The 26,743-nt window shown below is 35.7% G+C and overlaps 3 protein-coding genes across 5 annotated transcripts; 2 read left to right on the top strand and 1 right to left on the bottom strand.

Moving 5' to 3' along the window:
* Positions 1-4,413: 4,413 nt before the first annotated feature.
* Positions 4,414-11,271, top strand: LOC113355701 (protein tesmin/TSO1-like CXC 4). Its single transcript, XM_026598623.1, has 12 exons — positions 4,414-4,575; positions 4,889-5,043; positions 5,159-5,559; positions 5,658-5,932; positions 7,069-7,772; positions 7,853-7,930; positions 8,037-8,199; positions 8,298-8,396; positions 8,477-8,543; positions 9,468-9,639; positions 9,776-10,509; positions 10,776-11,271. The coding sequence occupies exons 1-11, from the start codon at positions 4,528-4,530 to the stop codon at positions 10,485-10,487; spliced, it is 2,874 nt and encodes a 957-aa protein (XP_026454408.1). The 5' UTR covers positions 4,414-4,527; the 3' UTR covers positions 10,488-10,509; positions 10,776-11,271.
* A 187-nt stretch (positions 11,272-11,458) lies between these two features.
* LOC113355703 (ATP synthase subunit epsilon, mitochondrial-like) lies at positions 11,459-17,375 on the top strand. The gene is made up of 2 exons (XM_026598628.1): positions 11,459-11,777; positions 17,108-17,375. The coding sequence occupies exons 1-2, from the start codon at positions 11,579-11,581 to the stop codon at positions 17,134-17,136; spliced, it is 228 nt and encodes a 75-aa protein (XP_026454413.1). The 5' UTR covers positions 11,459-11,578; the 3' UTR covers positions 17,137-17,375.
* Positions 17,376-17,566: 191 nt separating this feature from the next.
* LOC113355702 (acyl-protein thioesterase 2-like) lies at positions 17,567-21,539 on the bottom strand. 3 transcript variants are annotated; one of them, XM_026598625.1, is made up of 10 exons: positions 21,411-21,539; positions 20,771-20,865; positions 20,438-20,552; positions 19,328-19,364; positions 19,135-19,204; positions 18,916-19,020; positions 18,507-18,657; positions 18,284-18,366; positions 18,056-18,149; positions 17,567-17,967 (listed from the first exon to the last, which is right to left on the bottom strand). In XM_026598625.1, exons 2-10 carry the CDS (start codon positions 20,799-20,801, stop codon positions 17,880-17,882), a joined length of 774 nt encoding a protein of 257 aa, XP_026454410.1. In that variant the 5' UTR covers positions 20,802-20,865; positions 21,411-21,539; the 3' UTR covers positions 17,567-17,879. The 3 variants fall into 3 exon arrangements, with proteins under 3 accessions (XP_026454410.1, XP_026454412.1, XP_026454409.1); XM_026598627.1 differs by lacking the exon at positions 21,411-21,539 and adding an exon at positions 20,969-21,144; XM_026598624.1 differs by lacking the exon at positions 21,411-21,539 and having other exon boundaries at positions 20,771-20,957.
* Positions 21,540-26,743: the final 5,204 nt, after the last annotated feature.

Below are 26,743 nucleotides of genomic sequence, written 5' to 3'. Positions count from 1 at the left end.
TTGTCCGTGAATATTAAAAAAATAATACTCGGTCTATTTATCAATTCTTTGTTTTATTTTAATCATTATGACTAACTAAATATACTAACTCGAATCAAGCTGCATCAATGCCACTCCCCTTTTCTCTAGCACTCCTTTCTATCCTTGCGATGCAGATCAGCTTCGTCTCGACGGATAGACCACTGGAAATTACCACCGAAAAACCCGTCATATTTGTTCCCTATTAACCCATTTGCATAGAAAACTTCAAACTTGCAGTCGTACCAACGACAATTCAAGATATCATACCAACGCATATCACAAATAGAAAATGTAAAACCTGAAATGAGAAAAGGAAAATAAATAAATAAATAGGGTTTTGTGAACATGAAGAAGAGAACCTATATATATGAGCAGCGAGCCTGCAAGATTTGGTTTCTCGACGATGCCGCGCAGAGAAAAATAAGGGATTGAGAGCATGGAAATTTACGCAAGATTTTCCTCCTGGTCGGTTTTCACTCCAATCTACAATTCTCCTTAGCTTTAGACATGGAAAATTAACCAAAAGTGAAAAAAAAAATATTCACATGAATGGATGAGTGAATTTATATTAGACATGGAAAATTAACCAAAAGTGAAAATATATATTCACATGAATGGATGAGTTAGTTTATACCTTGATATTGCTTGAGTCATGCCCGATTAAAACAGCTACACAAGGTGCATTATCAATACCTGCAAAACAAAACCAACGAAAGAAGATCAGACAAAAAAAAATCGCAAAAAAACCCTAACAGTCAGGTTTTGGCATTTGCATGAATTCTTTATATAGACCAAATCCACAATTTGATAAAATAAAAAAAAAAAAGAGAAAAAAACTGTCATGGTAATAGTATTAATCAATACTTAAAATATTTATAGTTTTTATTTATTTTTGGATATACGTATTTAACTTTTTCCAAAACATGTCAAGTATTCATAAGATCTAGGAATAAAATTAATATTTATTTTTTATGGAATTAGGAATACCGAAAATATTAAAGATATAGAAAAATATATTTTTGAATAGCAACCATAAATATCTTCAACCTCTTTTGTGTGAAAAGAAATCTTTTTGTTATATTTTTACGTAATTAAAAATCTAATCTTAGATAGTTTGTTTTAGAAAATATAAAAAAAAAATTATGTGGGAAAATAAATTAAAAAATAACCACGATAAAGAGATGCATCCTATATAACATGTTTCAAAAGCGGTAGAGCGCAGAATCTATGGCGTAAAATCACTCTTCAGCTGCGCAACCTGCGCTTATCAGTTCCATGACTTTGAGGACGTAATTAAAACTTAAAGTAGCGAAAATACAGCTAAGAGAGCACACCACCTCTATGATCCTTTGGGATCAACTCCAACTGAACAAATTAATTTTTCATTATCCACGATCTTGTTCACCAAAACTCCAACTATGAAAACACCACTAACTCAACAGATACAAAACTGCAGACAGTAAAATTGTACGAACAAAATACCCCTGCCAATGATCTCTTTTGTTACCTGATTTTATTCAACCAGCCAAAAATATAAAATAAAACAAAATAAACATAAACATAAACATAAACAATCACATGAAGTATGAAAATGATAGGTAATAAATTTGACGGAATCAGCAACAACATCAATAAAAAACAATTGCTTCAAAAAAAAAAAATTACCAGTTGCAAAACCCGTTTTGATGCGTCAATAAGACCTGCTAAACAAAAAGATGGAGTACTTATACCTTGATGTTATAACTCAATATTGCTTGACTATACCGGTAATAACATATGCATAATCACAAAAAATAAATGAATAGAAATCAGGTTACTCGATTGCCAATATGATCACAAAAAAAATAAGACATTACAATGTGTATCTATTGTATCAATTATAATCAGAACCAAGGTACAAAAATAAAAACAAAATTCTTAACCATTAGCATAATCATCAATAAATCATGCAAAAATAAATAAATTACGTATAGGAAATAATGACGAGGAATTCAAAGCGGGGAATTTTTTTTTACCCTAGATGTGTGATCACAGTAGAGAAGTAGAGCCAATCAACAACACTTTTCCATATATCTGCAAATCAGAATACAACAACATATCAAATGAAGCATCTATAAAACCGAAACCCTAAAAAAAAAGGTAAATAGAAAAATCAAGCCGGATCTGCGTTGGATGAATAATGCTTGACTTGTGCTCTTCTTATATAGACGGAGATAAAATAAGTTCTGGAATTAACGTTATATTTATCAATAAAACCTAAATTTGGTAGATTTTAGGTTTTTGGTAGTATATTTTTAGCAAATATCCAGTATTGAATCCAATAGCAAAATTTATATTATTCTATCTAATATTTTTTTTGGGAAATAATATCATTTTATTATCCCTTTTCAATTTTTTTTATTATATGGAAATATTATTCTATTTATTTTTATGTATTTTTTATATAGCAAGAAAAATTATTCTATTTGTTTTTATGTATTTTTTATTTATGGAAGGAAATAATAGCGAGGAAAATGTTTTGAAAAGCTTTCGTTGTATTTTATTGCACTTTTCTCCATACTTTTTTATTCTCTTATTCTCAAATTTTGTTTAATGTTATGCATTGTTCATTTTCTACTAACAATGTTCATCTTCGATTTTTGTACAGGATTAACAATCACTTTTTTTTTTTTATGAAAGAAGGAACACGTTTCAACCTTCGTGTAAGTATCCGTAACTCTACATATATATTTAGGTTCTAAATTTTAATCATTTCATTAAAATTGTAATTGTAAACTGTGATTAGTGTTAGTTTTATTATCAGTCTTTTGCAATCCTAATTAGGGTAATTAGGATTAGTTTAATTGGACAATTGTAACTGGACAATGGACATTACTAATTTATATTTTATGATCGATTTAATTTTATGATGGAATCGTGATGAATAACGTGTTTCTTGATGCAATTTTATTTAAATTTATATATATTTTAATGATTGAAATATATATATATTATATCCAATATTTTTGGGAATGTTAGATTTATTTGAGGAAAAAAAATCGTGAAAAATATTTTTGGGCAACAAAAGATCCTACCCAATTTTGTTTCCAGAAAATATATAAATATTACCAAATAAAATAAATGGCGGGGTCAGAATCAACCAGAAGTTTCGGTTAACCACATCGCTCGAAAAAACTCTATTTTTATATAGAGAATTGCATGATCTACAATACACCAGTGTAAAGACAACACAACACCGCACAATATATCTATCAAGATGGTGGTAAGAACGTACAACTACATCGAGGTTATGAAATCTCTGAACAAAAAATTATATACAACAAAGAGCGAGTGGCACAATGCAGACCGAATTTCCCAAGCCCTCCAAAAAGTGTATAATGACTTAAACGATAAATATCAAGCTTCTGGAAATAAAATCAATAAGATAGTTACAACTTAGGAAAATTGCAAACTAAAATTTCAAATAGCGGAAGACCTTCAACGGGTATAAAACCGCCTCCACAGTTCCGAAAAATGAAAGATTTATGGATCTTCAATGAGGGGAAAGTACGAACCTTGGTGAATACTAGATGGACATGTCGAGAGGAAATATGATACCTTTTATCAGACAAACATGACAATTCGTGAGCCTCACGGATGCCACATAGCATACTTTTAAAGTTAGCATTTTAAATGACAATTTACATAATATATGTGAGTGGGTATGCATGTCATGAAGATGATAGGCAATCACATTTTTCTTACCGGCATATGAAAAATGTGCTGATTTTCGCTGAAAGTGGTATGATTTGTTTTTAACCGTTTATTTTGACTAACATGGGTGATTATGATGTACTAAATATTTTTTTCCGCACACTATCCCAATTCGTAGAAAATCATTCCAACTGCATGAATAACAAGCTATTCATTGCCAATAAATACTTAACGACATTGTAGTAATAATCAGGGATAAAAAATATCGTCCCTCTTCACATAATTACTAAATTTAAATCAAAAATTAAGATTGAAATGCCATTTAATTACTCCTTATAAAATATACCGATTCTAATTAACCTCGCGGATTTACCGTTCAAAAGTGAACAGAATGTCCACGAAGAAACATACAATGAATACATACACCACCTTATCACTATTCTCATGGAGTCATTTCAATGACATGAATTCACTTATTTGGCAAGCCATTGATTACCAATAAATTTGTAACGGCCATGACTCGAAATCAAAATGAAGAAAAACCAAAAACACTGGAGTAATTTATGCAAGAACACCCTAATATACATCCTCTTTATATATCCACGTGTGCAGAAATAAAGTTTTCAAATATACGGGAAAACGGGTACACACGTATTCCCGCTTTCACTCTTAATATCCGCCATCTCAACGCTCCACTGTAAAACCGAAATAAAAAAGAAAAAGAAAAAGAATTAATTTTCTCCGATTTTCTTTTATATTATCAGTCGGTTTTCAGCGGAAAAAACATGCAGTATAGGGTTAGGGTTTTCAACAATGGATTCTCCTGAACGAACTCAGATCACTTCTCCTTCTCCTGTTCAAGTAAATACCTCTCCCCGCCCTCTTTTTATTGTGTTTTTTGTTCGATTCTGATCTGTATGTATCGATTTTAACCGTTTTTTCTGTGTAATTTCTGATTGAAATCTTTATTAATCTGAAATTGAAGTATTGAAATTGTTTGATTTTGCGTTCATGAATCATATGAGTAGTTTCCTGAGTGGACTCCCAGTGGACTAAGTGTGGACTGGTTTACGGTTTTTTTTTCAGATCATGGATGTGTGAAATTCTCGTTGATTTCGATTCATGTCCTGAGATTTTTGTGTTTTCGTTTTTGGTGTTGTTGTTGTGGTTGCAGGACTCGCCTCTTTTTAATTTTCTGAGTACATTATCTCCAATAAAGCCGGTGAAGTCGCGAACTGCTGCTCAAGGGTTTACAGAATATAATTTTCCATCTCCGGTGTTTACGTCACCGCGTATTAATCCACAAAGAGAAACTGGTTTCTCAAAAGGGTAATTTGATTCAATTCTTACTTAATGTGTGTACTGTTTTGTTTATATTTCATATTGGAGAATTAGGATTGTTTTGTATTGGTTGGTAAAATAGTTGAGGGGGAATATTTTACAGGTCACAATGTGTTCTTTTATCCAAAATGAAGCCGTCAGTCGAGGAGGAGGCAGATGGCTCATTTGCTTCTGAACAATCTATTACTAAATCAATTGGTGATGGACGAACTTCTTGCTCATCCAAAGAATGTAATAAGGACTCTGAGCAAACTATTCCCCGTAGTTCTCCAGGCTCTGTCAGGGAATACCTGGCTGATACTGTAGTGGTGGGCAAAGCTGATGTTGTGAACTCTACTGCCTCTACTGAGTTACTTGTGAATCAAGCCCATGATGTCTCTCATGGTTGCATCAGCTCTAAAGAGAATTTGGCGAACCTTGCTAATGATCCTGTAGCAAAAGATACAGAGGCTGAAGCGGTTGCATCACATACATTGTTAGAAACAGCTGAAGAAGACTTGCTAGGTAAGTGAGTCATTTTATGTTGTTAAATCTATCAGTATTGAAATACAAGCATAGGGGTGTGTCTCACATAGTTGATGCACTGGTGGAACTTGATTTAGTTACCGAACCTGTCTCTGGAGAGCAACCTGCTATAGTAGCAAACCAAATGGAGCCAACTTCTGTGGAAGCGGATGCGGATGGACCTGCTTGTTCCATAAGTCTTTATCACCATAGCTTGCAGGATGCCGAAGTTAGTCAACAAAGTGCTTTGGAATGTACTCGTCAGTTGCCTTGCGAGTCTTTACAAATGACCCAGGCACACGATGACCGTGATGAAATTCAAGGAGTAACATATGATGGATCTGTTGAGAGCAGTGTCTTCTATGATTGCGAGGTACTGCTGAACCATAATGATCTTCCAGATAACTTAGTTGTTTCTGTAAAGCAAAATGTTTAGTCTTGTTTCCACCTTGTTGAATAACCTGTTTATTTTATTTTTTAAGTCGAGTATGTTAAAATTGGTTCACATAGTTATAGAAAAGGTAGTCACATTGCTTCAGTTGCACAAGCCCTTGTTGCTGACCACTATTCTGGGAGTTAAAGTCCTTGTCCTTTCTGTGAATGCCATGCTTGGATTATCTTCGCTAGACTTTATGGTACTTGACCTTTTAAACTGTTGTGTGAAATCTCGCACAGTTTTCATTAATTTAGCTACCTGCCTACATCATTTTTACATTGAATTTGAGTTCACCACAAATTAGTCAGCAATTTCCAAATATAGATTCCTACAAGATTCTGTTCTAAATAGAATTAGATAAATAAATGAAATTTGACAGCAAAATGCTTTTCCCTATCCCTATGGGGATTCATTTTCCATATCTGGATTTTAGAATAGTTTAATTGCCTATATATACGAATACGATATCTATAGGATGAAATGACTGTACAACATCCATTATTTGGTTGCAATATAGATATGTTAATCTGAAAGTTTTGGCTGGTGCTTAGCATGAAGTCATTTTTTTTGTTTGTTTGTTCTATTCCCATTTTAATTTTAATGGTTTTTTACTTGTTTAAGAATGATGATGGAATATGGGAGCTATAGTCATATTGTTATTATTATTGAGTATTGGCAAAGTAATTGCTGGTTTAGAGTGGGAAAATGCTGTAAAAGATGTTGAGGGTTTATATCCATTGCCTATTGGCAAAGTAATTGTTGTTCATACGTTATGTTTCAGCAGGTTGTATATTTAGTGCATAACATACTTTCTCATAATGGTTAGTAATTGTTCTTTTACCAATCTTAAGTATTTCAAGATGGTCTTTTTTTTGTCTTCTTTTCTAAGCTTGCTGATAGGTGCATCATGTTATAGTGTTACTGTATTCTTGTAATATTTGGATGGTAGGACCTATATATTTTTCTGTATACTCACATTAGTGGGAAGGACTTTTCATTTTATTTTTCGTCTTTATATTTAGAATTTAAATTTTAGATTTATTGTGGTAGAATGACAAAAATATTCAATGTAGGAGGGCAATCAACAACAACGTGGCACTCTTAGGCGATGCCTTCAGTTTGAGACTGCACAAGCTCAGGGTAATACTTTCTGCAACAGCTCTTGGAATGCACCAAATGATCTCAATTCAAGGTCGCCAGCAAGTTCTACAGACTTGGAAATCGGGGCTCCATTGCAACGAAAATCTAGATCAGCTTCTCGCAGTAGCCAACCAGTCAACACTTCTCGACGCATTACTTCGAAGAAGTTTACTATCACAAGAGTTACAACAATAGAAACCCATGAGGTCGGTAGATCCACTCGAAACAGTGTAATTTCTTCAGCAAAAGTCCGCATGCCATCTATCGGATTGCACTTAAATAGCATAGTCAATACTTCTGCTAGCTCAAAATTTATTGCGAAAAGTTGTTCATCTTCACATAGTCGAAAGACATTATGTATAACTGAACAAGACTTGCGTGATAGCTCAGTGAATCCATCACTTTCTACTGGTAAATTTTCGGATACCTTAGATAATAATCAGCAAGGTAGTCTTGCTACAGCCAGAGAAAGTGCTGCCACTTTCCCATCCTCTCGTGATATGAACCTTATGAATGAAGTTCTCAACTTTGAAGAAGAGAATGTGGATCATGCGACTCCATGTGACAGTTGGAATACTGCTTCAGAAAACTCTCTCAGGTTTGAGGAGTTTAGTGAACCACCCTCCAAAAAGAGAAGGTACATAGATATTCTGATTGTTTTAGTCTCTTTTGCACCCTTTCTTCGAAGCCACTGATATTGAGAATGGGTATTAACAGGAAGAAGACACCACAAAGCATTGACAGTAGTGAGGGTTGTAGGGGTTGCAACTGCAAGAAGTCTAAATGTTTGAAACTGTACGTGATAAAATGACTGTGAATAACGTTAACTAGGAACCATCATATTTTATTTTATTTTTGTGTGCTGTGGCTTGCTTCATTGTTTTTGCTGTCTTTCTGTCAGTTATTGCGAGTGTTTTGCTGCGGGAATGTATTGTTCGGACTTTTGTTCATGCGTAGGGTGCTTCAACAAGCCTGAATATGAAGCAACTGTTCTTGCAACCAGGCATCAAATTGAATCTCGCAACCCAGATGCGTTTGCACCTAAAGTTTTAGGGACATATAAGGTAGGACTTGTTTCCTTATCTCAAAATTTATCCAGTACGTAATAACCATTTTGCATTTTATGAACGCAAAACTCCATCCTTGTGAATAACTTCCGCAGGAAATCGGCAACCAGGTGACACCATCCTCAGGCAGGCATAAAAGAGGATGCAACTGTAAGAAGTCCAAGTGTCTGAAAAAATATTGCGAATGCTATCAGGTTTGTAGTTTTCTATCATATGTGTTAGTTTTAATTCTGGGTGTGAATTATTTCTATTCAAAATATCTGCTGTTTTGAAGGCTGGCGTTGGATGTTCTGATGGATGCCGATGTGAGGGATGTCAAAACGCATTTGGGGTGAGAGGAGGTTAGTCGTCTTTTGGCGTACCTATTTTTGTTTAGTTTTTTTTGTTTCTCTCTGAATTGTGGATTTCAGTCTAATGGAGGTTTCATCAACCGATATTTTCATCTTTTAATTTGGAAAATATATGTATGAAATGAACATATGAAATTAGTGAACTGGTATACCATGTAGTCCATGTCAACATTAGATGGTATCGACCATAAATTGCAGGCAAGACAAAAACTTGCCTTAGTAAGTTTTTTTTTGTAGGAGAACAGACATAAAGTGGCAACATCTCCTCATGAGAATATTGTTTCAGATATGATTGTAAGCAAATATATGTTGAACAAATAAAAACTAGTTTGTGTAGACCCATGCATGTCGGAAGCCACACCTGTAATCGTATTGAAGGGGTTCGTGATGCATATGAATTTGATGATATTTATGGCCACTCTGCCTAAGCATAATATACAGCCACTTGTTCATTCTATGAGACTATGTGTTATAGGTTCACCGTCGATAGAAGTTAATCTTAAATATGTGACTGGCTTGGAATTTAGAGTCTTCAATAGATGAATTGAAACTTTAGATATACTATTCTTCCATCAGAAGTCATGTAGAACATATTGAAGCTCAAAGAGAACTTCAACATATGACTTAGTAATAGTGGTAATGTGCAAACTGAAACTTTGTAATCTTCTGTCAGGGACGTAATCTCGTCAAAGCAAAAGAAAAATAAAACTAGAATATCATTTTATAACTTGAAGTTGTCGAAATCCTGCAAAAAAAAAAAGAATATTTGATAATGCATCATGAAGGCAAAGGTTGGTATGTTTATGTGAAGCAGAAGTCCAGGATAGCAATTCTTTTTCTCATCCTTGTTTCTGAAGGTAATGTCTGCATAGTTGTATTTATCTATTTCTTTTAACTATAGTTTTCTCCCCACAGGTTACGATGAATCTAGGGAAATGTTATACAGAAAGATTGAAGATGAAAAGTGGGATGATTCATCAGGTGATAAACTGGAAATGGCAAACAGAAGCAATTTGTTGCAGCTAGAGCTAGAGCTACCGAATCCAGATAACCTCTCACCTCTGACCCCAATGTTTCAGTCCTCGAAGTACGTGCATACAATTTTGGTTTTCACAGTAGTCATACTAAGTAGAACCTTTTTTAAACTTCAGCGCTGACCTTGTTTCTTTGTCAAGCTGTGCTTAATTGCAGTTATTAATTAGCTTTATTTGTTTTGATCACAGCCATGGAAAGGATACGGCCAAATCTAGATTACAAGCAAGCAGATACGATCCGTCACCTGAATCCGAGAGACAATTGAAAACAGATCAAGGGACATCAGACGTGATTACTCGTGATTTGGAATCAGAATGCAGTATAGCTGGGAGCGCGAATCCAGTTTTGCAAAGACATGATGAACTTACAGATTTGTGTGATCTCACTCCGTTGCCAAACATACTGTCTTCTAGGGCTAAAGCGTCATCATCTTCATCCAAAAGTGCAGGCAGTGCAAAGGCTTCAGAGGGTCGTTTACATCCTGGAAGTGTTTCCTTGTCGTCAGCTGCTTCCCATGGTTGGCGTGGTTCACCTGTTACTCCATTACCACGGTTGGGTGTGAACAAGTACCCCCAAGAGCCTGACTCTGACAAAAGTACGCTATGTCAGATCCAGGAGGATGACACTCCTGAAATACTGAAGGACACTCGAACACCCATCAAAGCTGTGAAAGCAAGTTCCCCAAGTCAAAAACGTGTTTCTCCTCCACAGAACCACTCACCAGAGCCAAGGTTAACCTGTTCACCAAGCTTAATCCGTTCACCAAGCTTAACTGGTTCACCAAGGTTAACCTGTTCACCAAGCTTGAAAAGTGGCCGCAAGTTTGTGTTGCGTTCTATCTCTGCATTCCCTCCTCTCACTCCATATAGTGATCCTAAAGGGGGTCGTACTGATAAATGAGTTGTCACTGCATGAATTTGAGGTAACTGTTTTTAGCATTCTACAATTTTCTGTTTCGATACCTTAACATACCGGTCGAACCTTGTACTGCCCATATAAAAATGATTCAAAAGTTGTTTTTGTCAAGGAAGATGATCTAGATTATGTTTCCTAGGAATAGTGGCCGCGTGATGATGGTGTATTTAGGATCCAACTGTGGTGCTAAAATAAAACTGGTCCAAGTAAAACTTATGTTTCCTTTCAAAAATTCAAAAACTAATAGTGAAATTTTCTTTATTGCTCTTGTAGATTTTCAACGGCAGCTACTGCTCTGTGAACTGCTAAAATAATTCTGAAGACCGTAAGTTGAATTACTATTGGCAGTTGTCCGAGGCTTCAAAAGGTTTGGATAGAAAACTAACGATTTGTATATCGTGAGGTTTTGGCAGTTGTTAATCCTTCAACAAGATTTCTATCTGTGCTGCTCCTACTACTATGGGTCTAGACGTGCATTCTTACTCATATATACTTGATGTAACCAAGTAGCAATATATAATCAATATTTAGCCATCCCTTGTTGTCGAAGAAGCTGATTAGCGTCATGTGTGTTAAAAATGCATCATGATGATGATCATCTGGATTTTCATTATATTTTTCTATTATATTATTTTGTATTACATGGTTATAGTCTTCTCGACTTGTACTGTGAAAATAGTTGTGCTTCGTCAATAATGACTTAGCTGGTGTCTGTACCTAATCGGAAATAAATGATTCTTTCTTTGAGGTGCTCAAATTTTTACTGAATTCACACTTTACTTTGCTCCACAACTGAAAAAATTTCTCTATGAAAATGAAATTCACTCTCATTGGCGCCTGAAATATTCTCACTCCGTTTTCCCAGACAAAAAAACAATTACAATGGTAAAGTCGGTCCTTGATCATATGGGCACATCCATTTGTCCCTATATTAGGTTTCAAATGAGGGGTATATCCTGGGAGTCGTGGGACCTTTTCTCATGCGAAACGCACGCCTTGCTCTCTGGTCAAAGAGAAATTTTCAGGAGTAGAGTTACTAGAGTATCTAGAGAGGAGAAGAAGAAAGAGAGATAAGAATGGCGTCTGCAGCAGCAGCATCAGGATTAGCAGTACCATTCTGGAGATCAGCAGGGATGACCTACATAACATATTCAAACATCTGTGCTCGCCTTGTTCGTAATTGTCTTAAAGAACCTCACAGATCTGAAGCCTTAGCCCGTGAGAAAGTTCATTTCACCGTTTCCAAATGGGGTGAAGGAAAACCAAATAAACCAAGTAATTACCCTCACTCCCTCCTCTTCCTTAATAATCTTAGGGTTTTATTATTTTCTTTGGGAACGAATTTTTGGGGGTTTTTGATGATTTTTGTTTCAGATCTAGTATGAAAGTTTGTGTTAGGGTTTGGCTGATTTAGATGTACCATAACTGTTAGTATGAAAAATCTGATGAGTTTAATCGAGTTGATAAGCTTAATCGAGTTGATATTCTATCCTGTTGTTGAATACTATATCTTAGTGAACTGGCCTCAGAAGGTCAAAATAGGCTTTGAGGGCCAGCACCAAAAGAATTATTTGCTTGTGACCTATGCCGGCTCAGTGAATGTTTTGAAATTGCTGTGCTTATTAGATGTCCCCCCATCAGCACCTAACTTTTTCATAAGCTAGACTAAAGTTTATGTAGCCTCCTTGTCTTTTGAACTTCCCTTGAATTTGATAGGGAAGAAACACAACTTGGCTTACATTCCGTCTAGCTTATAATACCCTTGCAGTGAAGCTTTTATAATTGACTGTAACGTCCTCTCTGGCTCATGGCCGAGGAGAACTAGGTGGAATTAAATGAGTTGTTGGGTGTAAAGTAAGGTGTTTTACGTAAGGTCTGTTAATATTCCCCAAAGGCTGCTGCCTCTTGAGGTCTATTTAAGCCTTCTAAGGTTTGATGTTTTTGGTCAATATATGTACCTAATTTCAAGGGTATACTTATGAACAAAGAAGGGAACTAGCCTCAGAAGGTCAAAATAGGCTTTGAGGGCCAGTGCCAAAAGAATTAGTTGCTTGTGGCCTATGCTGGCTCTGCCACTGGTTCAATTGGTTTTGAGTTTAGCAGAAATCTTATGAATTTTTAGTTTTTCTCTTGGGTTTAGGCAATTATCTCTTATGAGTCGAGTCGGTCTGAAGTTCTTCAGTTGTACCTATCAAAAATTTCTCGTTGTAAAATACTAACCAGGATCCTATGAACCAGAAAAATAGTTCAGCTATGCAACTTTGAGGAGTTGTGTAGTTCAGGTGTGATATATCGTGTTTTTGACCTGGGAAGGAAGTTTGTTGTTTCAAGTGCTGGACAATCTAGGTTCCTTCAGATATCACTAGTTTACAAGGTTCTTTCAGGTAACTTAATTATCCATGTCAAGAAATTATGTCACATACCAAAGTGGATTTTACAGTATAAATGATGGTTGTTTTTGAATGGCGTGCTTATTGATGGTCCGGTGCTAATTAGATATCTCTCCCATCAGCACCTAACTTTTGCATAAGCTAGAGTTTATGTAGCCACCATGTCTTTCTAACTTCCCTTGGATTTGCTTGGGAAGAAACACAACCTGGCATTCGTCTAACTTTGGCATATGTAGTACCCCTAACTTCGATGAGCTTAGGCTTTCACGTTTTATTATAATTCCAAATTCTAGAAATGAAGCCTGTCAGACTCGGCTTGCAGTGAAGCTTTTGTAATTGATAAAAATAGTTTGTTCCAGCACATATACAAATGCTAGAAGGATTTCCTGAAGATTATTAGATCTTCTCTCGGGATTTTTTTCGGGATTCTTTTGCGGTGAGTCTATGTTGACAACCGAAAAAAATCCCGAGATTTTTACCGAGAAAAGATCCATTAGTAATTGGTGTAGTCCCTCTATCATTGGGATATGTGCTAAAAAATTGGGTCCCTCGTTCTCTCTCGGGATTTTTTTTTTTCAGAGATGCAAATATTTTCCTAGTTAATACTCTGTTTTGGATATGATGTGGGTGGGTTCTAGTTTTGGACATCCCCCACAAATCTAATATATTTAGATACGTGAATAATGTGCAGGACTAACCTTTACACAATCATCTTTTACATATGTTTGGTTAATCTATCGGATGTTCAACAGATGTGTTGTATGTTTAACGGTTTAAGATCATATATCTTGGTATAATACTATTACTGAGCCACTGAGCTGTTGCCTTTTGATTTATTGTTGTTTAGAACAAGCTCTGTTTTGATTGATTGTTGTTTTGAACTAGGTCAGATCTGTTAATTTGTTGATATGGTAAAGATTCTGTTAGTCATAGCTAGGTTCTTTCGAGTTGCTGCAGTTTTATTGCCTTGCATGTGCGTGAGCCTAGTGTTGTTCTTTTTATTTCTTCATGTCTTTTTGTGCGATCGATTCTGGATCCAAGGAGTTTTAGCTTTTTGCATGGTAAACCCGTATTCTTGTGAGTATTCAGTGATCTGAGTGTTATTGCACTTGTGTTAGCTTGTCAATGCTCACATCTGCTGCATTCAGGGTCTAACAATTGTTAAATGGTGCTAGGCTTAGTCAAGTTTATGTATCTGCCTTGTCTTTCAAACTTCCCTTGGATTTGATAGGGAAGAAACACAACTTGGTTTACATTCCGTCTAGCCTATAATACCCCTGCAGTGAAGCTTTTATAATTGGCCAGGAATTGTATTCTATCATAATTGTCCACTCTGGCTTATGCCCGAGGAGAACTAGGGGAGGAACTAAATGTATTGTTGGTGTTGGTGTTGGAAAGGTCTGTTATATCATGTAAGGTCTGTTAATATCCTTGAAGGTGGCTGCCTCTCGAGGTCTATTTAATCCTTCTAAGGCTTGATCTTTTTGGTCAATATATGTATCCTAATTCAAGGGAATACATATGTACAAAGAAGTGATTTAGCTTTAGAAGGTCAAAATAGGCTTTGTGGGACAGCGCCAAAAGAATTAGTTGCTTGTGGCCTATGCCGGCTTTGCCACTGGTTCAATTGGTTTTGAGTTTAGAAGTAGTAACAGTTGTTTAAATCTTATGATTTTTTGTTTTTTTTTCGTGGGTCTAGGCGATTATCTCTTATGAATGGTCTGAAGTTAATAGTGATCCTATCAAACCCACAAACCTATACTAAACCGGAGATGTCTGCATAGTTCAGCTATGTTTGAGAAGTTGTGTAGTTCAGGTGCGATAGTGGATTTCATGTCCTGGGCAGGAAGTTTATTGTTTTGAGAGTGGTTTAGTTTGTATCCCAATTTGCTGTATTTGTTGCCTAATTGAAACTTTATTTATTTATTTATTTTTTTAAGAAGCACCTTGCTTGTAGTCTGTAGATAGAATAGATGTTTGTCAACCACCGTATTTCTAATCTGTAGATAGAACCTTGGATAGAAATTGGTATTAGGTTGTTGTGGAGAGAAATGGAAATGGTGTTCAAAATAAAGCTGCAAGGGCAAAATCCAAGATTGATTACATTTTAGTGTAGGTTGCTTAAGATATATGAAATGACTTCTGATGCTAGTGTGGATTTTTGGGATATCCTATGATTTCTTAGATGCTTTACATCAAGAAAATAGGTCACATCTTGGATTCCAAGCTGAAATCAGAACATATATATTTTGTATGTTTTAACTGGTTAGTGAGGTTTTGTCGTGGTTTCAAACGCAGAGTAATTCAGTGAGTTCATACTTGAAAGTACATAACATAGATCAGAGACAAAATGCATATTTACACTAAAGAATAACGAGAGGTTTCAGTATTTAGACTATGTATCGACGTCTTAAGAAAAGTCAAAATAACTAGTTCACTAAGTTATTAACAATCGTGAATTGCTAATCATTAAACCACATACAAACTCCCATTAATAGCCTGTTTTCTATAGAAACAAAATAAACACGACCATATCTCCTGCGCAAGTTATTAGCCTGACAACCAACTGCCTGACCTAAACACGTATCTGGTTTAGCTGCAAATATAGATCCTTTTGTCTTTTGGAGTATGGATGAAATTTTTTTGGTAGCGTCCTACATAATGTGAGATACTTCCTTAATAATAACAGACAGGCAACTAAAAGACATTTACATGTCTCACCTTAACAGTTCAAGATGTTCTATATCTTCCTAAGAAAATATAATCAGTTTTGATGTACACAGTTACACACTTGCATAAGTAAATCTTGGCCAAGTGATATACAGGTTACATTAGTACCATCATGTTATGTGTGTTTTTGTCTGTTTGCCTGTTACCAGGAAATAGTGACCAATATCCATTCATCGTATTATCTAAACCAATATACTAGTGATATTTTTAATCGAAAGCCACCAAACAAGATAATACTTAAAAGGACATCTTTCCTCCAAAAATGACTGCATTTGAGCTACAGATTTCCTGGCAAAAGTGGTTAAATATGACTGCAACTTGAAAATCTCTGTGACATTTACTTTGTTATCTTGATTAAAGCAAATCCACTTCCTTGTTGCATCTACTTTCTGCTTTAGTATATTGACCCTCAAGTCATGATAACTAGGTGGCTTGAAAGTTGCTGGATCAGTGTACTGAACTATAGCTCTGCACATCTTTGTATAGCTTTCTGATTTAGCACAGTTGAATGGTATGCCGTTCTCATTAAAAAAATCAGCAATCAATGATGGAGCAACTTCCAGAGTTTTTTATTCATGGCTGTAGTTGGAACTTTTGGAGTGAATCCACCATTGACTGGAGCTAGAAATCCATCCATATGTCCTTTCTTCTTTACCATAGCAGTCGATTTACGTCCAATTTCTTCTACTTCTTCCTCATATATATGGACGTCAGTGTTTTTTTCCTCTTGTTGCTTCTTTTCTTCGGTTGCAGCAGCTTTTGTAGTCATATAATCATGTCTCATCTTGCACAGAAGTAGAAACTTCCTTGCACTTACGAACCCCCTTGAATGTAATTTTTTTATAATTACCAACTAAATGGTGTTTGAATCTCTTGATGGCGCCTAGGCGACGCCTTTGACAACATAGGTTAAAAGTAAAAAAGAGGAATATTAGGTATCTGTCTGTAGGACAACAAATGTAAGGTTTGTTTTGTGGTGGGGAGCCACTACTCATTGCCTAGGATTCTTGCCCATTTTGTCGCCCAAGCATCTAAAGATTCTAAACCCTAGAATATGAGACCGAGTAACCCTTTTTTGTGAATGAGTGGTGTGGTGGCCTAATGAAAACCATGTAGGAATTACTGAATGCCGCGTAGGTTGGGTGAAAAATCTGGACTATGAATGTGGTCAATGATTAGTGTTTTCGTTTTTGGGGGATGCATGCCAACAAAATATAACTTCTGTCGTATTTTAGCTGTTTGCCTTCTCCCATTAAATAATGTCAGCCCTTAAGACGTGGTAACATACCTGCCATTGCCACTGTGCCTGCTTTCTGATAACTGCAGAATTCCATACAAAACTTTACATGATGCATATGTATTTACCTGCGGTAGCAGTTATTCTACTTGTACTCTGTGCATTTGTTAAGGTTTGGGTATTTATTTCTATTCCTTCATTTTTGAATCTGCTGTTCCTAATGAAATCCTTTACCGGTTTATCTATAGCATTGCGTTCGGATGGAGCTGAAGCTTGAAGGAAGATATGGCAATTTGCATCAAGTTTTCTTCCAGCACAACTCTCTTATCAGACCTGGTACTTGAAATTTTTGCTTGGAGTGTAATGATACCTTGGTGCATCTCACACTGTGTGATTGCATTCTGAAATTTCAGTTGTTAAAATAACAGGGTTTTACTGCATGCTGTGATTCCATATGCTTCAGGTACAATTAGAAATAAATGATTCTTTCTCTGAGGTGCTCAAATTTTTACTAAATCCACACTGTACTTGGCTCCACAACTGAAAAAATTTCTCTATGAAAATGAAATTCACTTTCATTGTCGCACTCCGTTCCCCCAGACAAAAAAACAACTGCAGAGGTTTTACAATGGTAAAGTCGTTGCGTGATCATATGGGCACATCCATTTGATAGGTGATAAGATTACCATATTACAGAGACTTCATGTTCAGAACTTTAAACTCAGAATATGAATATTTATTTCATTAAAACCAATCCCCTCTAAGTTACCAACAAGCCAAGAAACAAAAGACCATACTCAACAAGATTATAAAGAACAAAAAGAAAACAAAAATAGTCTCTTTGGAAGAGACAATAGAGGACCAAAAGGACTGTAACAACATATACCCCCACACCTTCTAAACTTCTTCTTATAGCTAACTCAAGCATGTTTCCGTTTACTGACCGGATATAAAGTTTATGTTCGTCTTCTTTACTCCTTGGCTAATGTTTATTCTCAAATAAATGATAGATTATGCGATTCACGATCGCGATCCTTCAAGATTCAAGCATAATGTAAGCCAGCTGCAGACCTCATCCATTTCTTGTGGAACTGTATAGTGTCCAAGCCTGTAATTTCCAGAACCAAATGAACTCATTATTATAAATGTTAGGGAGAAATTTTTGCTGGGTTGAAAAGATAAAATGAAATTGTTACCCATTATAGGTTCTGAAAGTAAGATTCCGGAATCCAGTTGAACTTAGAACAGTTGCAGATTTCTCTCCATGTGTGTACTGCACTACATCATCACCTGAAAGACAATACCTCATAACAATTATATCTTACAGTAGTGGTGCAAAGTCGGTTCAAAACTTTGAACACTCGAGCAAAAATATCAGGGATGAGGTGTCTAAGCACACAAACAAGGAAAGAGCATGACATTACCTTTACCATGGCAGAGCAGAAGTGGCAGTGATGCAGCTCGCCTTGCAGCCTCATGTGAGCCTTCTATCTTGTTCCTCAAACTCCTGATTGGTGAATTAGAACCAAGTCAAATAAATATACGAGTGCTGAGGATGTGATTTGTTATGGATTTCTTTGGCAATTGTTAAAGCTGTGTAGGATTGTATTAATGGAATGGAAGTGCATAGATTGGAGTGGCACAAACCTTGCGCATGGAAGCCAGCCACTTAGACCTATGACTACACTTAAGTCAATTGTATACCGGTTTCCATTTCCATATTTTCCTTGAGCACAACAAGTGGCAGAATAGAGAGCAGTTGCGGCACCCATACTGAAGCCTCCTACACCAACTTTGACTGTAAAAAAGGAAAACGAAAGAACAATGGAAAATGAGCGAAATGAAGAAGTGGAATACACAGTAGTAATCTGATCTTTAGAATTTGTTACTGGACTAAAATATCATGAAATATAACTGCTTCGCCGTTAAACAAGTTCAACTGCGGAACTGTTAAAACTCATGCTTACACCCAAATGGTTAATTATTTTGTCAAATTGGCAGAAAGCTCATTCTGAAAGAACCAAACTAGCTGCGAAGGTTCTAGAGAGATACATACTGTCATTGGGTTCTGTTGACAACAAATTTGCAACATGAGCAGCTGAAGCATCTAACCCCTCAATATCATCAGGGCCATCTTCCGAAAGTTCCCCAACATCAAACCCTTATATAAATCAAACAACTGTCAGAGGATGTTTGACAGTGCTGTATATCCAAAACGATACTAAAGATTCAAGTTTTACACACTAGGACTAGAATAAAGTGGAATATATCTCACATGCAGTACAAGGAAATCCACCAAAAATTGCGACTGGTCGGCTAGGAGCTGTTGGGCAAATCCATTTTATCTGCACAGCAGAGGTTCAATGGCAACAAATCAGAAATATATAACCATGAACGTCGTCAAAACAGAATGTATCAGCCACTAAAATAGTTAAATTTATTATATACACTTGTTCGTATATCCTTACGTTTGGGAGAGGAAGGTTTTCCAAAAGCTGAGACCAGCTACAAGACACAAAAAAGAAACACAAAGTCAGAAGATTCACTTTCAAGCAACGCTATTCAACATAGCTTTGATGTGGAATTTTAAAATTAGAAAGAACCAGTTGAGACACCATATTCGTAATGACAAGCTTGAAAATAATGTATTAGCTGAACTTCATGATGGAATAGCCTTAAATTGCTAATATATTGCAAGAAATTAGCACTTGTGAAACTCATACTGATGCTAATGCAGGATTAGGGACTTAAGCAACAGACAGAAAAACCAATCCACTTGAGACTTAGAATTCGAATTCGAATTTGTCGTACTTTCAGAGACCAAAAAGAGTGTTCAAACCATCAACATCTGCTGTTACATCAACTAAGTATCTGAGTGCGAAAAGGCACAAAGGCCAAAACCAATAGGCTGAATGACAACTTATGTGAACTACTGGTCCCTGTTAAAGGCTTGGGGTGTATATTCGCTTTCTTAATCAACCAAGTCAGTAGAAAGACAAATGAAAATGACAAAAGTAATGTCTTACTTAGTTCACGGTAATGCTGCCTCTCCAATCGAATCAATGAAAAGAGAGAGAATCTCAGTGAAAAGGATGGATTGTTAAATAGAGGATTCTATTTTAGTATTTTGATCAAGAACAAAATTTCTAGTAATTTTTCTTACTTGTAATTCCTACTTTGAACTAAAATAAAAATAAAAATGAAGGCTACAAAATCACACCATTTTTCAATTTTAAATACAAATAACTCAAACAATCACCAAACCTCTCTAGTGCATCCTGATGCACCCAGATAGCGAGCAACGAACAGTCAAACTTCTCTTTTTTCTAAGTTAGATATGATATAAACAAGAGATTGTCTGTATATGTTGAGTGAAACATCTTTAAGATGAAACAACCCCTTTTCAATAATCAAGCAGTCTGAAGATCCCCGGCTCATAATCACAAAGTCATAAGCCATTTCTTATTAAAAAGCGTTGAATCTAGAACCGAAACCATGTACTTCAAACATCTCTAGCAAACCAACAATTTTAATAAAATGGCAACAACAACGGAAATGGAAAAGTTTGTAATGTATACCTCGAACCATTATCTCCGAGACCGTGTAGCCAAACTATAGTTGCTTGGTGTTTCCCTTTAGGCCTGACTACATGGGTTCTACCATACTCGAATGACCTCCCAGTAGTTCTACTTCCTGAAATCACATTCATATAAAAAGTTGAAAAACGAAACCAGTACCATAAACAGCATCATAGTCAGCAATCTACCACCACTAGCCAAAATCATAACAAAAATTACAAAGCCCCAATGGAACAAACAACAAATGGGTTGCCATCACACTACTTGCAAAAATCGGAAAAAAATCCAAATTAAAAAAAATAAAGGGTTTACAAAAAGAAGTTTGAAACTAACCAGAACCAGCAGTTGCTCTATTATAGCTCATCTTTTTTACACCCTCTGAAGAAACTTGTATGTATGTATGTGATGATTAAAGAAGAACTCCAGTCCTGCAATGAAGAACACCCAAATTGACACACTCGCTATTTATAGCATTGAGGGGAGAGGGGGGAATAAACCCATTACTCTAAATCAAGTGATATTTGCTTACACCTGCTCAAATTCCTCCTCAACTCAGACTAGAAGAACCTAAGAAAGTGAAAGGCACCACCCAAGATAGAGAAAGGGAGATGAGAAGACAAAGAAAGAAAAGAAAAAAGAAATCTTTTAAGAGCAGGAGAATCTAAACAGATCATAAGCAAAGATGAGGGCCAATTAGGCCCACCACCTCAGAGAACAAAAACTAACAATGTCTGTAGGATTTGCAATTACAATGAGAGAATCTATGCTTTAAAGCAAAAACTATCAACTCACTACTAAAACAACAAAAACCTCAGGAATAAATTTTGCAAGAGAATAATAATCTTGAAACCCCATTACTGGAAATTTTAGAACAAATTTTGATTTTGAGTTTCCAATTCCTTTTTGTTGATCAAAAAAAGAAGTACACATTCACATTAAGCACACACAGCATTATCATTTTACTACTACTAACCTAGATTGAACTTTGTTGGTGGAAGACACACACAAAAAGCATAAGAGCTTTTTCACTCTTCTTCACTTTGTTCTCTCTTCTCTTCTCTTCTCACCCTTTTGCCTGTTTGTTTGTTTGTTTGTCTTGAGAGTGAGAGTGAGTGTGATAGCACAGTCAACAGTGTAACAGAAGTGTGAGCCAAATAACCCCAAAAATGTCATGTCCTTTTTCTTAGTTTCTTACAAGGTTTCATGACTTCATTTTCTTGATTCCCCAAATTACCCTTTTTAGTTTTTTGATTTACTTATAAATATGGTTGGTAAATTTTTAGGTAAACTGGTAATTTTTTTGTGGTAATTTTTTTTAACAGTTTTTTTTTCCTTCAAAAAAAGAAAAAGTCTAGCACCCTTTTGGGTGAGTGATGGGTCATACCCCGATGCAAGTTCACTAGAAAAAAGTTTTTGTGAGAGTGTAGTTTTAGGGTTGTTTATCTAAACAGTAACAAGGTTATGTGAGGTTGTAGTTTTGGAGTTGTTTATCTAAGCATTAGGTTCATTTCAGTAAACTTGTCCTTAGACATGCCTAGTTCATAGCTTTGGTTATATCAGCCATATACTATTTAATACTCATTGGTGACGTAATACCAGGAGCAAAACCAAATAAGAATAAATGGAATTATCTCCGCTTGTCAACTGGCTTTTTAAAAAGTGATTATTTTTAAATTTAAACTACTGTAGATTCTTCACAAACACGTTGGATTAATTTATATATTGTTCCTTTGTAATGTAATGTTATTTTTTAGCCACCTCCTACTTTCAGTTTTAACTCAACAACCATGGCATAAACATTACAATAATCATTTAATTACTAGTTCTATTCATAGCTGGCAGAATCATACTATCAAATTTTGTACGAGTAAAATTTATACTACCTCCGTTTGAAAATGATAGGCGGGTTTTTGTGTAAATTTGTACATAAATTTGCCTATTATTTTGAAACGAAGGGAGTAGTTATTTTCCTAATGAAAAGAAAAGATTTTATTAGAGAACAAAGAATGTACAAAAGCTACATTAACATATAAGTATTCTTACACTACCATAAAAAGAAAATTAGGCCTTGTAAAAGAGCAACCGCACAAGCCTCGACAAACAAATAACAAAACAAGGATGATATTCGTTCCCTTCCTCTTTAACCTTTTATGAAAATAATTGTGTGATTAAGAATGCCATAATCAGTTGTGCAGTAAGAATATGCTCAACCATCGGACTAAAACTTCTCGAGCATTTCCATCACCTTTTGCTAATAATCGATGCCGCGAAATACCACAACGCAACTACGTTCGGTATTTTACGGCGCGAGCACTCGCAATCAAACCAACACATGTCATGAATATAGCAGTTTTATTTGTCAATCAAAAGATGCAATTTTCGCCATTCTTTCTTTTCTTCCAATATATTCTGAATTTAGAGCCAAGAACAAAAATGCGAATATTTAAAATGCCAGGGTCATATAGTCCTTTTTGCAATGTAGTAAACTCAAGATGTTAACTTTTCTTTGAAGAGGAAAGGAGAATGACTTTTGTAATGAGAAAAAATTCAGACTTTTTGGACAAAACATTTGGAGTAGAGAGCCCTAGGTAAGGTTGGTGTCTCTCAATTTAAGTAATACCTAGAATCTCTTCCTTTTTTTTTTGTCTATCAATTCAACCGTTGGTTGGTTCATTGGGCAATTTCTTTCTTCTTTATGTTAAATTAATTGAACGGTTTAAAACAGAAATCCATTTCTATAAGTCAAACTTTTAAGCTATTATTAAGTAGAATTTTTAGAGAATAAAAACCCTCCTTTCTAACTCAATTATATAACAACTAAAGCTAGAATTTTCTTTTCCATCGATTAAAAGTAGAAATTTTTTGGAAGCACTAAAAGAAACCTTTTCTCTTATTGCATGAGAGTTGCAAATATAAAAACGATCACCTTTGTTTGTAACTTGTCAACTCTCCTTTTCAGCTCACCACTTGTACAGTCACGATGGCATGACGTATTTTCAAACATAAACTTTTAATCTGGAGTGATTAGTATGTCCACGCAGGGACGTGCGTAAACATATATCAAAGACCATGAATAACATTAATTATGGGATTGAAGAAATTTCATATGTTTGTTTTGTTTTATTGATCAACATATTCCGTTGCCACTAAGTAGTAATAAAATTTAAAATTTACAGTACCAAATATGTACTGGTCATTCTTTGTTTAATGATGCATGTTTGGCTTGTGATCGAACAATGTTGACTGACACCTCTTCAGAACCCAAAAGGTTCTCGTCTCTTGTTAATTGCCACGCTCAAATGACCTATCCTATATCCTGTGTCTACTGGATCGTGACTCATATTTATAAATGGCCTGCCACAAACAATAGGCATGTGATGGTAGTACGATCACAAATTTTAGATGTAAATCATGTTTTCTTAAAGTTTGTAATCAATGACAGTAAATACTAATGGTAATTTGTAGATGAAACATTTTCCAGCTTGTGTTTACCTTCCAACTCTTGTGCAAGGCCGGTGTGTCACTTAAAATTACCGAGTAATGGTACCAGTGACCTGAAATTCAAAACTGTCGGTCCCAAATTTTTTACCAATAAAAAAAAATATATATAATTTATTTATTTAGGTTGGTTTATGTGCAGCTGGAGATTAAGATGGCAAAGCCACCAGCCTTTTATACAAGTTGATCTTTATGATGACAAGATATGATCATCAAAGTGGATAATCATTTTGGCTTTTGAAAACTAAATCCCCATTTTATGGGTGAATAATGATTAATGTTTTATGATTATGTTTAAAAACCAAGCGTGGCACTATGATGAATATCTGATCGGGTAATTATGCGAAAATATCCACTTTAACTGCATCCAAATTAGATTTGGATCATAATGAACTTGCTTTTCTGCCAAACTATCGAGTGGACAGATAGATTAATATTTTCATGCCAAAAGGGATAATTTGCCTACGATAATTTTCTTTCTCCATGTCACTAATGTTGAGTCCTTTAGAATTTTCGCAATCCCAGTTATGATACGGGCGGAACAGGATATGAACAAATTCAGACGGTAGTCTTTTGTTCTTGCCATGGATTTTGCTTTTGCGCTTCTTCCTAGGATGCTTCTTGCATCCTTGCATGTATTGTTGATGGAACTGGTCTGGATAGGCCCTAGCTAAGTGTACTTGTGACCAGTCGGGGGACGCACCTCGCCTGAACTAGTACTTCTGTACATGTTATTCTGATCAAAACCCTTTGCCATTGTTGTATTGTGAGGGTCTACAACTGGAATTATGCCTCTGTCATACCAACCGGAGATGGACAAAATACTTTAGGTGATTTGACAACATGGAGGAAGGAATCTCCTCATCAATATCATTCCAATTCCAATCCATCACATCTATCTCCTCCATGTCTTTCTTTTTGTAGCTCTCACACTCTCAATCTTGATGTAATATAAACCTAATATTATTTTGGGGATTTTAATAAAGTGCCACACTTCCAATTTCATGTTTAAGAAAGTGTCACCGTTTTTTTCAGAATTTATTTAATGCCACACATTTGACTTTTTCCGTCCAAAAAACTGTTGACATCAATTAGTGCATAGGTGGCAGTTATAAAGCTTAGTAAAAGACATCTACACCCTCGAACCATCTCACTATAACTGAGTTAAACCACATAACGAGTCAATACCGAGTTAAATCGTGAGTCGGAGCTAAATCAATACAACTCCAAGGATGATTTCAAATAATGTCCAGTTACGTCAAAGCAACTGAAAAAATTCTCGTCGGTGGTAGGGCTATGCAGACAAGAGATGTGAAATGCTAACATGAAAAGAGAACATACTGATAAGCACATAAGTCCATCTGGCAGATGAGAAATTGTTGTCAATAGATTGAAGTACAACTCTCTAATAACCGATATCCGTAAATGCAGTTGCTCAATTTCTCAATCGATATTGCACTCCAAACCAATTTTGATCCACGTCCAGAAGTCGTAAACAGCCAGCCGCGATCTCATATTCCAATTTGCTGTAGTCTTCATTCTCGTCTTCAATTCGCTAAAACCCTCAAATCCATTGATGTTGTTGTCACTGCTACCACCAGCAGTTGCAATTCTCTATCAAGGCCAAGATGTGCATTCCCAGTTCATTGAGTTCAGATGTTCCACTGGTTGCAATTGTTGTAGTGAACATCATCTCCGTTTAACTTCAAAACACTATATGAATCTCGACCAACAACCCCCAAAAACCCAATCTGATTCGTAAATTGCACCATGGCCATGGACGAACTGCAACTTTTATGAAATTGAACGAACCCTTCATTAATCTGACAAGCCATGAAGAATTTGTATTAGGCATGACGAAACCTAATCCCTGTAAATAACCGTAATGGTTTGCATCACAGAAAAGGCTGAGGGGGAGGAGGGGGATTAGGAGATTTTACAATGGAGGGAAGAAAATAGGAAAAAATGGATTGATCAAAGAAACCCAATTCCTTCACTAGTCCTGAATAGCCTACAAAATCGTTGGAGCTTAATCTTATTCTCGTTGAGTACCCATTGAGACATGGATCATGGTTGCACAGAACTGAGGCATATATCTGGGGAATTCTGTGGAGCACTTGACCTGCGACTTGTAAACTGATGTTAGTTCGTAACTTGAAGACCAAAACCAATTACTTCCATGCAGAGATTTCGCATTTAATCATAAACCCATATATTTCTAATCATTGATAATCTCAGTAACATCTTAATTTCCTCCATCTATCAATTTAATCAATGGCAACAACGACTTATCCTGAAAATTGGTCGACTGGATATGAAGCTTCAGAACCTGGTTATAGAGATTAAGTGAATTGAGAATTCGAAATCTGATTTTTGAAGTTTTAGAACCTGGTTGGTGCATAAGTTCTGAGATTTGAGTTTCTTCTATTTTCACTTCTCGTGATAGATGGGAACCATCTTCTAATGAAGACGAATCTACACTCATGAGTTTTATGAAGAACATATGGTTGAACAAACTTATGATGAGTAATATCCAATTGAAGCTGATAAAGATCATTGAAATCTATACGGACAACATCAGTAGTAGAGAGGAGGTGAGGCAGGTTGTTCGTTTATTGGTGAGTGATTGTGATATGTATAACAGGATTTGCAAGGGTAAGTATGTAAAATACAACAGATTTTTTTGACCTAGTCAACGAAAAAGACCAAACATGTGGCTCCTAACGGATTGGCTAACGGTAGTGGCATTTAATAAATTTTGAAAAAAACGGTGGCATTTTATTAAACCGGAAAACCAAAGTGTGGTAT

Source organism: Papaver somniferum, chromosome 3, assembly GCF_003573695.1.
Source record: "Papaver somniferum cultivar HN1 chromosome 3, ASM357369v1, whole genome shotgun sequence".
NCBI lineage: Eukaryota > Viridiplantae > Streptophyta > Magnoliopsida > Ranunculales > Papaveraceae > Papaver > Papaver somniferum.
Note: the sequence above shows the minus strand (reverse complement) of the source record. Positions and strands in the feature narration are given on the sequence as shown.

Bases quoted from the DNA above. Each gene is read 5' to 3' on its own strand.
- LOC113355701 (XM_026598623.1), top strand. From the start codon at position 4,528: ATGGATTCTCCTGAACGAACTCAGATCACTTCTCCTTCTCCTGTTCAA. The intron at 4,576-4,888 runs GTAAATACCTCT...TTGTGGTTGCAG, and splicing joins CTTCTCCTTCTCCTGTTCAA to GACTCGCCTCTTTTTAATTT. The intron at 5,933-7,068 runs GTACTGCTGAAC...TATTCAATGTAG, and splicing joins GTGTCTTCTATGATTGCGAG to GAGGGCAATCAACAACAACG.
- LOC113355703 (XM_026598628.1), top strand. From the start codon at position 11,579: ATGGCGTCTGCAGCAGCAGCATCAGGATTAGCAGTACCATTCTGGAGA. The intron at 11,778-17,107 runs GTAATTACCCTC...GTTTATCTATAG, and splicing joins AGGAAAACCAAATAAACCAA to CATTGCGTTCGGATGGAGCT.
- LOC113355702 (XM_026598625.1), bottom strand. From the start codon at position 20,801: ATGAGCTATAATAGAGCAACTGCTGGTTCTG. The intron at 19,205-19,327 runs GTAAGGATATAC...TCTGCTGTGCAG, and splicing joins AAAACCTTCCTCTCCCAAAC to ATAAAATGGATTTGCCCAAC. The intron at 18,150-18,283 runs GTAATGTCATGC...ATTGTCTTTCAG, and splicing joins TCTGCTCTGCCATGGTAAAG to GTGATGATGTAGTGCAGTAC.